Source organism: Manis pentadactyla, chromosome X (genome assembly GCF_030020395.1).
Source record: "Manis pentadactyla isolate mManPen7 chromosome X, mManPen7.hap1, whole genome shotgun sequence".
NCBI classification, from domain to species: domain Eukaryota; kingdom Metazoa; phylum Chordata; class Mammalia; order Pholidota; family Manidae; genus Manis; species Manis pentadactyla.
The window spans coordinates 130083386-130096493 of NC_080038.1; the positions used below are offsets into that span (position 1 = coordinate 130083386).

Consider the following 13108-nt stretch of genomic DNA (forward strand, 5'->3'; position numbering starts at 1 on the left):
GGACAATATTAATCCATTCATTGGTATCTTCAATTTCTCTCATGAGTGTCATGTAGTTTTCAGGGTATAGGTCTTTCACTGTCTTGGTTAGGTTGATTCGTAGGGATTTTATTCTTTTTGATGCAATTGTGCATGGAATTATATTTCTGAATTCTCTTTCTACTAGTTCATCATTAGTGTATAGGAATGCAACATATTTCCGTGTATTAATTTTGTATCCTGCAACTTTTCTGAATTCAGACATTAGATCTAGTAGTTTTGGAGTGGTTCCTTACGGTTTTTTATGTACAATATCATGTCATCTGCCACAGGGACCGTTTAACTTCTTCCTTGCCAATCTGTATGCCTTTTATTTCTTTGTGTTGTCTGATTGCCGTGACTAGGACCTCCAGAAGTATGTTGAATAAAAGTGGACAGAGTGGTCATCCTTGTCTTGTTCCCGATCTTAAAGGAAAAGCTTTCAGCTTCTCGCTGTTAAGTATGATGTTGGCTGTGGGTTTGTCATATATGCCCTTTATTATGTTGAGGTGCTGGCCCTCTGTACCCATTTGTTAGAAGTTTTTCTCATGAATGAATGTTGAATTTTGTCCAATGCTTTTTCAGTATCCATGTAGATGATCATGTGGTTTTTGTCCTTCTTTTTGTTGATGTGGTGATTGGTGGATTTTAGAATGTTGTACCATCCTTGCATCCCTGGAATAAATCCTACTTGATCATGATGGATGATCTTTTTGATGTATTTTTGAATTTGGTTTGCTAATGTTTTGTTGAGTGTTTTTGCATCTGTGTTCATCAGGGATATTGGTCTGTAATTTTCTTTTCTTGTGGTGTCTTTGCCTGGTTTTCTTATTGGAGTGATGCTGGCCTCGTAGAATGAGTTTGGGAGTATTCCCTCCTCTTCTACCTTTTGGAAAACTTTAAGGAGGATGGGCATTAGGTCTTCTGCTGTTCGCTTTCTGGAGCCTGGATCCACAGCAGGAAATTTTATCTAGTAGATGCTATGGCTGTTCTCATGCTACAGGAGTACTGGGTGTCAGCGTCGCACAGCTGGCAGGTCAGCACACCTACATCTGCCTGGCACAAAAGTTCAGGCTACCCGACAGATGAAGGGTGGCATGGGGGAGTGTCCCAGTGGGATGACTGGGTGTGAAGAGTCCTGAGAATTTTTCCCTTGTCCCACTCCAGGCAAGAGAAGAGGTGCAGGAGGCATCTGGCAAATGCAGAGAGAGAGGACCCTGAGCACAAAGGCAGGTATGGCCTCCAGACCTATGGAGACTTGTAGGTGACCAGTTCTGTGACCACAGAGGTTGCGGTACGAACATTAGGATGTTCTCAGAAATGAGCATCGGAGGAGTCTATTGAGTCTAACCTTATCACCATTTATTTCCCTCTGGCATTTACTGTGTGACCTGGGACAAGTCATTCAGTCCTCCTAAGCCTCAAAACTCGGTGCCCTCGTGTGTACTCAGGGCATGATACTAGTACCACCGCCTGACTTTGGGTGAGGCCTAAATGGACTAAGGCAGGTACTAGCCTTTGGACAGCACCTGGCACACAGTGTGGTGAACGTGGTGAATGTCCTTCACCTCTAAACGCAGACGGGATTCCTGGTGGCTGTCCTGCTGCAGTGCATTTTCTCACTCGGCATGCTATCGGAGGGTGAGGGTCACAGGGATGTGGGCTCAACTGCACACCTCGAGTGGAGAAGAATGAGGGACTGAGGATTTGCTGCCTTTGCAAGGTGTGGCTCTGGCTAAGATGCCCATGGTTGCAGGTGACTTAGGGTGACTCAAAGCTGGATGGACTTGCACGGCTATTCATGGGGTGGGTTGTGAGTGTCGCTCCTCTGTTCTCTTCTGGCCCACCTATATTCAGAAAGGCAAGAAAATAGAAATTAGACTGGGAATGGGCTTAAAGGCCACAGATCTATGGAGGTTCATTTAGGGGAAGGGGTTCTTAACCTTGGGTCAGTGGAATTCTAGGGCAGTGGTGTCCAGCAGAACTCTCTGCACTGATGGCACTTGAAGTGTGGTAGGAGCTGAATTTTTAACTAATTTATACTTAAACTGCCCCGTGGATCTAATGACTGCTGTGCTGGACCACACGCTTCTAGAGGGTCTGTGGGTGGAGTTGGAATTGTTATTAAGCTTCTGAAAAGTGGGTGCAGAATTGGATGTGTGTGTGTGTGTGTTTGTGTGTGTGTGTGTGTGTGTGTGTGTGTGCATTTTTCAAGGAACTGAGACCATGGCTTTCATCAGATTCTCCAAGCCAAGCAAGAAGATGACCATCTGCTACCTTAGGGCTTTGGTGAGATGGACGCAGTTAAGGGAGCTTAGTAAGCCCTCGGGTAACCACTGTGGTTTCTCCTTTCTCACTTTGTCCCGTCCTCAGCTGTAGGTGCCTCCTTCCCCTGACGGCTACACAGAGAAACAAATTGGAATTGAGACTTCAGGCCCCAGCTAAATCGTCCGCCGTTGGAAGAGACATGGCTGTGCCCCTGGGTAGTGCGATGCAGACCTTGAATCAGGGCTCCGTGTTGGAAGAGTATGACACTGACCGTGAAGTCTTCCGCCAGCGCTTCAGACAGTTCCAGTATGAAGAAGCAGCTGGGCCACGTGATGCTTTCAAGAAACTCTCGGAACTTTGCCGTCAGTGGCTGAAGCCAAATTTAGGTTGTCTGGAAGAAATCTTGGAAGTGCTAGTGTTGGAGCAACTCATGCAGATTCTGCCCATAGAGATACAGAACTGCACCAGGCAGTTTAGCATGAAAAATAGAGAAGCTCTTTTTTCACTGATAGAATTCTTACAGACAAAAACTGACGTATCAGAGCAGCAGGTAAGAAAAGAGTTTGGCATCTTGGTAATTAGACCCAAAGAAGTAGCAGAGGCAGCTGGGACTGGATTAGACATTTTTTTCTGTCTTTTCTCAATCCCAAGATTTCACTGCCGTCATTTTCATTTTTCTTTTCTGCTGGAATCAGCATGTGGGTCAGTGGTTCTCAACCCATCGTACCCACTCCCCCACCTATAACAAATATTTTGTAATGACCTCTTAAATATTCTTAAATTCATAGATAGAATGACCTACCTACCTTCATCCATCAAAAATATCAATATTGTGCTAGAGTCTGAGGCCTCGTCCTGCCATTGCCTCTTTTGTATGCCCTTTTACCTAATGGCGTTTTTTCCCTTTTTACAAGATAAAGGGTTATTTTAAAAAAGAGGATAGATAATGAGTGGCAGGTCGGAAATGACCCAAAATACCTTAAATGTTTCCTGTCTGGCTCTGTACAAAAAGTTTGCCAGCCTGAGTCAGGTGGAGTCAGGAAGGAATACAGCGGAACAGTAAGGTAGTTCATTATAAACTATCAGCATGGCCACCTGCCCGCGTTTGGGCTTGAGTGCATCAGAAGCCCTCATGAAGCTGTCAGACGCTTACATCCGTGCATCGATTCCCTGTGAGGGCGACAGCCCCATGTTCAGAGTGATACCCCCCAAACACTGAGCAGGGTTGCTGCTGCTCATGGGGTTTCCAAAGTGGCAAACAAGTCCTGGTAAATCCAAACAGTCAGTCGTATAGAATTCCTTTGATTTTCACAGGACTGCAGTTCCTACAATTTCAAGTTATCTAAAACTATTCAAAACCAACCAGTTGTACTTATATTACCAACAGGATGAAGTTCTTAACAGGCTCTTTTCACCTACATGAATGCTTGAAGGGGACATTCCACAGTTGTTTGGGAGGTGGAGTAATTGTGCACTATGAGTTCTGTGTAACTCATCTCTGGCCTGTGCAGTTCCAATAGCCACCAGCAGCCATCATATCCATGGGGACACCCCATGGGGATGGTGGGCTGCCCCTGTCAAAACGACCAGGTAAAACCTGTCTGGGTTGTGCCATAGCTGAGCACAGGGCAGAATCTGTGAGAAGGGAGAAAGTGCTTCCAGCTGGGCAGCTGGGGCCCTCCAGTCTTGTGTGTCGCCGGGCTCAGCAGAAGCCTGCCTGCACAGGAGCCTTCCTAAGATTCCTGCCCTCCTAGGATGGATTGAGTGTATCGTCCTTCCTCTCTGTGTCCTTGGTTCGGCTCACCATGCAAGAGTCTCTCTCCTGTGGTCTTGTCGTGCACTGCCAGTGTGGTGGCCCCCAGCCACATGTGCCTCTAGAGCACCTGGAACGGGGCTAGTCCAAACTGAGATGTGCTGTAAGTGTAAAATGCGCAGCACATCCAGAGGGCTAACTATGAAATATAGTAGGTGAACTGTCTGGTTAATACTTGTTTATAGCGATTACATGTTGAAATCCTGATAGCTGCGGTGTGTTGGATTAAAGAAGACATATGATTAAGAATGACCTGTCCTCTTTCTTTCCACTCATTTTCACCTGCCGCTGGAGAATGTAAAATGACATGGGTGGCTCACATTATGTTGCTGCTGGGCAGGGCTCGTCTAGACCTTACAATGACAGGTTGTGGCGTTTTCCCCAGGTGGATAGGCAGGAAGTGCTCTTGGAAGCACTGGCACCGGTGGGAACGGCGCACATACCACCAGACATCCACCTGGAGTCACCCCCAGTCCAAGTGATGGGACCTGCCCCGGAGGCCCCAGTGGCAGAGGCGTGCATCCCACAGGGAGGGCCGCAGGAGCTGAGCTATGGTGCTGCTGGGGAATGCCAGCCCTTTCTGGACCCAGGTAAGGCAAGGGCTTTATTTCCTTTCCTTGGTTTGTGTTTGAGAGCTCCAGAGCTCTGCAAGGTTGGTCTGGTTAAGGAACACCACCTATGTGATGGAAATGGACCCACTCTGTTAAAGAGAAGGAGGGGATGTCTGTCCTGGAATAGCTGGGCAAAATGCATAAAGAAGGTTAGATAAAATGGGATTAAAAACCCCTTAAACTAATCATCCTCTGCAGGAGGCTCTTGACCAAGAAATTTACCCAGGAAGACTGGGATTTGGGATTCTCTGGATAAGGACCGAATCCCTGCAAATGTCATCACTAGGACCTGTAATGTGGCTCCAAGGGCCTCCGTGCTTTTACGGAAAAGAGCCTTATTCTCACTTGATACTTTCTTAATATACTCAAGGGCTTCAGGTCCCCTATGAGGATTTAATCCTCCACCACAGTATAAACCAAATACCTATGTCATTTGAACAAAATCTACATGTTTTTTTCTGGTGTAGAAAGCAGACTATCCCTAGCAGGCTCACCCGGAGTGCATTTTTGTTAATTCAAGTATCATTTTTAATCAGGTTATTTTTTGTGTGTTGAGGCATGTGAGCTCTTTATATATTTTGGATGTTAACGCCTTATCAGACAAGTCATTTACATCATATTCTCCCATATTGTAGGACGCCTTTTTTTTCTGCTGATGGTGTCCTCTGCTGTACAGAAGCTTTTTAGTTTGATGTAGACCCACTTGTTCATTTTGCTTTTGTTTCCCTTGCCCGAGGAGACGTGTTCAGGAAAAAGTTACTCATGTTTATACTCAAGAGTTTTTTGCGTATGTTTTCTTCTATGAGTTTTATGATTTCATGACTCGCATTCAGGTCTTTGATCCATTCTGAGTAAGGTTTTGTGTATGAGGTTAGACTATAATCCAGTTTCATTCTCTTGCCTGTAGCTGTCCAGTTTTGCCAACGCCAGTTGTTGAAAGAGGCTGTCATTTCTGCATTGTATATCCATGGCTCCTTTGTCATATATTGGCCATATATGTGTGGGTTTATATCTGGGCTCTCTATTCTGTTCCATAGATCCATAGGTCTTCTCTTGTGCCCGTAACAAATTGTTTTGATTTCTGTGGCTTTGTAGTAGAGCTTGAAGTTGGGGAGCATAATCCCCCCAGATTTGTTCTTCCTTGTCAGGATTTCTTTGGCTATTGGGCATCTTTTGTGGTTCCGTATCAATTTTAGAGCTATTTGTTCTATTTAGAGCTATTAGCTAGCTATTTGATAGGGAGTGCACTGAATCTGTAGATTGCCTAAGTCTGGATGGCCATTTTAACAATATGAATTCTTCCTATCCATGAGCACAGGATATAGTTTCATTTATTGTGTCTTCTTTGATTTCTCCCATGAATGTCTTGAGGCACCTCCTTGGTTAAGTTTACTCCTAGGTATTTTGTTCTTTTTGATGTGCTTGTAAATGAAGTTGCTTTCCTGATTTCTCTTTCTGATAATTTGTTGTTGGTATACAGGAATGCAACAGATTTCTGTGTATTAATTTTGTATCCTGCAACTCAGCTGGATTCACTTATTCTGATCATTTTTTGGTGGAGTCTGTAGGGTTTTCTTTGTATGACATCACGTCGCTTGCAAACAGTAACAGTTTTAACTTCTTCCTTACCAATTTGGATTTTATTTCTTTTATTTCCTTGTATTGTCTGATTGCTGTGGCTAGGTCGTCCACTACCATGTTGAGTAAAAGTGGTGAGAATGGGCATCCTTGTTGTACCCAATCTTAGAGGAAAAGCTTTCAGCTTTTTGCTATGAAGTATTAATGTTGGCTGTGGGTATGTGTATGGCTTTTATGATGTTGAGATCCTTGCCCTCTATGCCCATTTTGTTGAGAGATTTTATCATGAATGCAGGTTGAATTTTGTCAAATGCCTTTTCAGTGTCTATTGAGGTGATCATGTGATTTGTCCTTCTTTTTGTAGATGTGGTGTATGATAGCGATTGATTTTTGAATATTGTTCCATCCTTGCATCCCTACAATAAAGCCCACTTGGTCATGATGGATGACTTTTTTGATGTATGTTTTGAATTTGGTTTGCTAATATTTTGCTGAGGATTTTTGCGTCTATGTTCATCACGGACATTGGTCTGTAATTTTCTTTTCTTGTGGTGTCTGCCTGGTTTTGGTATTAGAGTGGTGTTGGCCTCATAGAATGAGTTTAGAAGTACTCGCTCCTCTTCTGCTTTTTGGAAAACTTTAAGGAGGATGGGTATTAGCTCCTCTTTAAATGTTTGATGAAATTCGTCCTTGAAGCCATCTGGCCCAGAAGTTTTTGTTCTTAGTTTGTTTTTTGACTACCAGTTTGATTTCTGTGCTGGTACTTGGTCTGTTCAGATTTTCTGTTTCTTCCTGGGTCAGTCTTGAAAGGTTGAATTTTTCTAGAAAGTTGTCCATTTCTTGTAATCTGTCCAATTTGTTGGCATATAATTTTTCATAGTATTCTCTAAAGATTCTTTGTATTTCCATCGTGTCCACTGTGACTTTTCCTTTTTCATTTCTGATTCTGTTTGTGTGTGTATGCTTTCTTTTTTTCTTGATAGGTCTGGCTCAGGGTTTATCTATTTTGTTTATTTTCTCAAAGAACCAGCTCCTGGTTTCATCGATTCATTCTACTGTCTTACTCTTCTCAATTATTTTTATTGCTGCTCTGATCTTTATCATGTCCCTCCTTCTAGTGACTTTGAGCCTTATTTGTTCTTCATTTTCTAGTTTCATTAGTTGTGAGTTTAGACTATTCATTTGGGATTGTTGTATCCTGAGGTAAGGCTGTATTGGTAAATACTTTCCTCTTAGAATTGTCTTTGGTGCATCCCACAAGCTTTTGGCTGTAGAGTATTGTTGTTTTCATTTGTCTGCATATACTGCTTGATCTCTGTTTTAACTTGGTCATTGATCCATTGATTATTTAGAAGCATGTGGTGAAGCCTGCATGTGTTTGTTGGCTTTTTTGTTTCCTTTGCATAATTTATTTCTAGTTTCATACCTTTGTGGTCTGAGAAGCTGGTTGGCACAATTTCAATCTTTTTTAATTTATCGAGGCTCGTTTTATGGCCTAGTATGTGACCTATTCTGGAAAATGTTCCATGTGCACTTAAGAAGAATGTGTGTCCTCCTGCTTTTGGGTGGAGTGTTCTTCAGATGTCTGTTAGGGCCATCTGTTGTATTGTGTTGGTCAATGCCTCTGTCTCCTTATTTCCTGTCTGGTTGATTTTTCTTTTGGTGTGAGTATTGTGTTGAAGTCTCCTAAAATGAATGCATTGCAGCAAGTGGCAGAACCATTTCAGTCATGTTTAGTTATGAATCTCTATGTGTGTGCATTTCCAGTCCCCATGCTAATTCGCCCCTCTTAGCAATAGTGGCAGGTCCAAGGCTCACGTATTGTGTCGGGGAGCAATACTGCTCTTGACTGTAATACTTTAGTCTCTAAAGCACAAGACAGTCCCGTGTCCTGAACCAGACAGAGAGAATGAATTAAAGAAGAAACATACAGCAATGAGGAGGAAAGGAAACTACCCCTTTCTCATTACTGTTTTAAATGATATTATATACTTTGTCCTACTGTCTGGGATGTCCCCCCCGTATCTCCCTCCTGGTCACCCAAATCCCATCTCCTCACCAGGTGTCCAGGGTCTGAGGATCTGGGACTGAGCAAGGAAGAGTCATGCCCAGCAGGGGGCAGTAGCGCACACAGCTTGTTTGGCATCTGTGAGGTTTGCCTGTGGGGGAGTCAGAAGTCAGAAGGCGAGGAGGACAAGGGAAGTTCCCAGGGACTGAGGGCTCACCGAAGGGAATTACTAGTCTGGTTGATGTCACACATAGCCCAGCAGCATCCCAGGGAGTCTATGGGTCAGAGAATTCTGAAGGGCAGCAGTGGCCTGGGAGTCCTCCCGTAAGCACAAGGATCCCTCTTTTTGACAGCTAGCAGATTTGGGGGTGTGGTTTTCTGGGATATGCAAAGCAGGCAGGCTCTAAATGGATAAAAGTCTGCTTCTGGGGGCTAATTTTTAAATTGGATGTGTGAGAATTCGAGTTTGGTGCCAGCTGCCTCATGAGCTAAGGAGTCTCAGGCTGCAATGGAGAAATGAACCGGTGAGGGGCCAATGCAAAGAGGGCTCGTTTACACCCTTAGGCCCACTTCTAGAACAGCTTCTCTGGTGGTTACTGTGGGAACACCGGCTGGCTGGTATCATGGGTACAGAGAAGAGCCCTGCCAACAGAAGTAGGCATAGAGGCATGACTCTGATGGCATTCACTGTTCACCAAAATACCCTGGAACCATAATACCCTATAAAACACAGCAGGCAGCCTTGCATGGGCATGTGTCAAATTTGGACAAATTTCTCGAATAAGATGTCCAGGAAAGCAGCTCAGACGATGGAGAAACCTGTGGTGACTCAACCTACCCTTCCTCCCCATCCCTCCTCTGGCAGGATGCTCATGGCCAATCCGGGACCTGAGGCTCCCCAAAGGGCATCAAGAAGAGCCGTGGGAGAAGGAATTCCACGACCCCAAGGAAGGGATGGCAGGACTCCACGGCTCTGTGATAGGTAGGTGCAGGCTCACTGAAGCTTGGGAGGAAGGAAAAGGGCAACTGAGCCCCCGTCCCAGGGTAACGACATTCGGGATGCCACTTGGGACTTTGTGTCTTCCCACTAGCCATTGAGGATGACTCCTCTTGGTCCCCATCTCTCCATCCTCCTTGGAGCACAGTGGCTCCTGCAATGTCTATTCCTTCTCGCAAGCCTTGATATGGGGAGAGAAAATAGAGAAATATGTCCAGGCAGAAAAAACTGGAAACTGTGTATCCATTTTCTGTTTCTTTAGATGGAAATGGGCCCAATTCACCCAAACACTCAGAAGAGCTGAAAAGTCCGTTGGGAACTCCCGCAGAGCAGCTGCCGTGGGATGGCCCAGTGCCTGTCCATGACGAGAGCCCGTCTCTAGGAGAGGCAGCTGAGAGCTCCAGCAGGGAAGGGCCCCTCAGCCCCAGACCCCAGAAGCAGGAAAGTCCCGGAGACCTCATAAGGCATCATCCGGGTCACACAGAGGAGATGCCTTTTGAATGCGCTGTGTGTAAGAGGCGATTCAGGCAACGGTCATCCCTTGTATTGCACCTTAAAACTTATTCTGGACAAGAAACATACCAATGTCATGAGTGTAGCATGATTTTCTGTAGTAGAGTAAGTTTTATAAGACACCTGAGAATCCACACAGATGGAAAACCCCATATATGTCAAAGTTGTGGGAAATGTTTTCGTCGACGCCGAGATCTTACTGTACACCAGGTAACGCACACTGATGAGAGACCATTCCTGTGCGAGTATTGTGGGAAAATGTATAGGCAGAAATCAAGCCTTAGTTTTCATTTGAAAAAACCACACAGGGTAGAAGCCATAGAAGTGTATCCATGGCTGTAGAAGCTTCATAAGGAAAGCAGGTTTTATGTGCACCAACTTTCAAGAAGAATCCTCTGAGCATTTGTTGAGGGAAGCATCTCCTACACAAACGAACACTAATTCACAAAAGTCTTAGCCGACACTAGGTTGTCTTGGCAGAACAGTTTTGTTTGAGCTTATTCATAAGGATAGTTTTGTGTTTTCTTATGTTTAAAACCCACCTTCCAAAGCATATAAATTCTAGAGTATTCACCAACTCTTGCCACTGTCCTAGTTTTGATATTTTTGTCTTGGAAAAAAATGATTTGTTTGATGGCTGTGATGAAATTGTCATCCTAAGCCAACCACAGCATAGGAGTTAAGTAAGGAGCATAGGAGTGTCAGAATCCCATGAGATCCGGGGTCGGTATCCCAGTAAAAGAGATGTGCCCAAGCCATCTGTGTCTGTGGACCATTTTCCTCATGTGGAAATGTACGTGCCCCTCCTGTTTCGTTCCCACTAACTAGTTCTTGGAGCAACGTGCATATGCTTCCCTAAGGTGGCAACGAACAGCTCCCCTGACTCCTGCTTACACCCTGTGTCAGAACCACTTGCTCCTGTGCAGCCACACTGGTGTGTTTACATATGGTTTGAGACTTTAACACAGCCCACTTTTGAAATGTCGAGCATTTCATAAGGATAGGTTCAAGGGAAAATGTCCAACTGAGAAAGGGCCGTGAAAGGCAGGTAACGGTACCACCCAATTACGAGGAAGAGCCAATGGGATATGTTAATGGGGAGGCCCTACCCAGAGCGAACTTCCAATAAATACTGTATTTTCTTTCTTTGTTCTTTAAAATGGTGAAAGAATGGATGGCTGTGAATTTTAAGTCTGGATTTGGTCACAGTCCACAAGTGTTATCCAATGTTCTTGCCTCTGACTTTGCAGTTGTTTGTTATTGCCATTTTCATGGTATTTCCTCTCTGTGCCAAGAGTTGGACACTGTTGATAACCTTCTGTTGATTTTTGGTTATAATGCCCATTCATTAATAAAGGAGGTTCATTCTGTTTTCGCTTTGATTTCATTTCGATTTTCTTGGAGACTCATGTCCTATGACCATAGAAAATAAAGGTTCCATTTGTATGACGCACCCTGGGAGTTAATGGTTGGGTCACAGTGTTTATTTACATCTCTTCACCTTCTCTCAATACTGCTAAAATGTAGTACAAATACCTTCTCCCGTCCCTGGCCAGTGGTCTTACTCACTCACTGGTGTCTTTTGATGGTATAATGGTTTCCCATTATAACATAGTCCAGTTACCATTTTTCCGGGGTAGACAGGCCTGTCCCCGGGGGGCCTGGGGCTGTGTGAGGTCAGTGCCGGAGCAGGAGGTACAGGCGGGTGAGTGGGGGCTCAGGACTCTCGCAGGAGTCTGGCAGCAGCAGGGCAGCGCCCGGGGATTGGCTGCATACAGGCCAAGGAGTATAGCGAGAGCCAGGTTTCTCACTGCTGGAGAAGGGAGGCGCAGGGATGGCCAGGGTAAGGCGAGAGAGGACTCTGGAGTCTCGCACTGGAACTGGACGTGGTGGCTTGACTATTTCGGGGGTTGTATTCGTTTTCAAGCCCTGCTGTAAGGCAAGGTCACAAACTGGGTGGCTTCCACCAACAGAAATTTATCCTCTTACATGTCTGGAGGCCAGAAGTCGGAAATCAAGGTGTCAGCAGGGTCATGCTCCCTCTGCTTGCTCTAGGGAAGAATCCTTCCTTGACTCTTCCTAGCTTCTCAGTGGCACTTGGGAGTCCTTAGCTTATAGCTGCATAAGGCCAATCTCTGCCTCTGTCCTCACATGGCTTCTTTCTCTGCTCTCTCCTCTTCTTATAATGACACCAGTTATTGGACTTACAGCCCATACCGTGCTAACCTGGTATGATCTCATCTCAATCCTTAACTACTCACAAACTCAAAGGCTGCTTCCAAATAAAGTCACATTCTGCGGTTCTCAGTGGGCATGAGCTTTGGGGGGATACTATTTCATCATACATACACACAGATAGGTAAATATCATCGACATAGAGGTATATATATATGTGCAAGAAGTCTGTATGTATGTGTGAGCACACACATTTAGACTTACACATATCCTAGCACTGCCCACCGAGAAAAACTGCGGTAATTTCCGTGCCATCATGCCTTGGGAGAGCAACTTGCCTTCCTTTCCTGGGGCGCAGGTTTGGCCCCATCATTCATGTCTGGAGTTGGGCTGCATCTCGCCAACAAAGTAGTTCTCTAACCTCTTTGAGGCTCACGGGCACCAGATCTGGAGATGTTTGGGATAAAAAAAACCAGCTGAGGTCTTCCTGGGTTATGTGACAATTTTATTCCTAGAGAATGAGTGAGGAATTAACCACAACTAAAGATCATTGCTGACCAGATCACTCGTTCATGGAATTTCATAATATTTAATGTGTGGTCGGTATGTGCCGGACACTCTTCTAAGTGCTTGGGGATGCATTAGTGGGAGAACAGACCAAAAATGGCCTGTCCTTGTGGAGTATACCTTCTGGCAGGGGGAAAAAGAGACAGAGGTAAAGAATAAATCTAACTGCTTAGCAAACTGGGCAGGAGATGGGAGGTGATAAATGGTGTAGAGAGTAGAAACAGAACAGGCAGGGAAAGGGGACTCAATTGTAAGTTTAAATCAAGCCCATTAACCTGCTGGCCCTGCTGCTTCTGAGGGTCAGTTAAGGGCCACACCAGGCCTCTGCCATCACAGAATCCACCTTTGGCAATGGAAAAATAGAAGAACTTGGTTTCAGTGTCATTTCTAAGCACTGCTGTCTAATATAAGTAGAAAAGCATGCCTAACTGATAGGGCACTTATTCCCAATGGGTACATAGTCCAAAGTAAAATCGCCAGTATCTTAACGGGTTACCAGAGAAGTCCTACTTAAAATATTGTTTAGGCTTGCTGTGCTAATTTTTTAAAATAGCTGTGCC

The 13108-nt window shown here is 44.8% G+C and overlaps 1 protein-coding gene across 1 annotated transcript; it reads left to right on the forward strand.

The window, feature by feature from the left end:
* The first annotated feature begins 2313 nt into the window (after positions 1-2313).
* LOC130681823 (zinc finger protein 449-like) lies at positions 2314-10148 on the forward strand. The gene is made up of 4 exons (XM_057495395.1): positions 2314-2836; positions 4485-4689; positions 9162-9340; positions 9498-10148. Exons 1-4 carry the CDS (start codon positions 2486-2488, stop codon positions 10146-10148), a joined length of 1386 nt encoding a protein of 461 aa, XP_057351378.1. The 5' UTR covers positions 2314-2485.
* The last annotated feature ends 2960 nt before the right edge of the window (positions 10149-13108 follow it).

Coding starts and splice junctions, on each gene's coding strand:
- LOC130681823 (XM_057495395.1), top strand. CDS start 2,486: ATGGCTGTGCCCCTGGGTAGTGCGATGCAGACCTTGAATCAGGGCTCC. Junction 4,690..9,161: donor CCAGCCCTTTCTGGACCCAG/GTAAGGCAAGGG, acceptor CTCCTCTGGCAG/GATGCTCATGGCCAATCCGG. Junction 9,341..9,497: donor AACTGAGCCCCCGTCCCAGG/GTAACGACATTC, acceptor GAGAGAAAATAG/AGAAATATGTCCAGGCAGAA.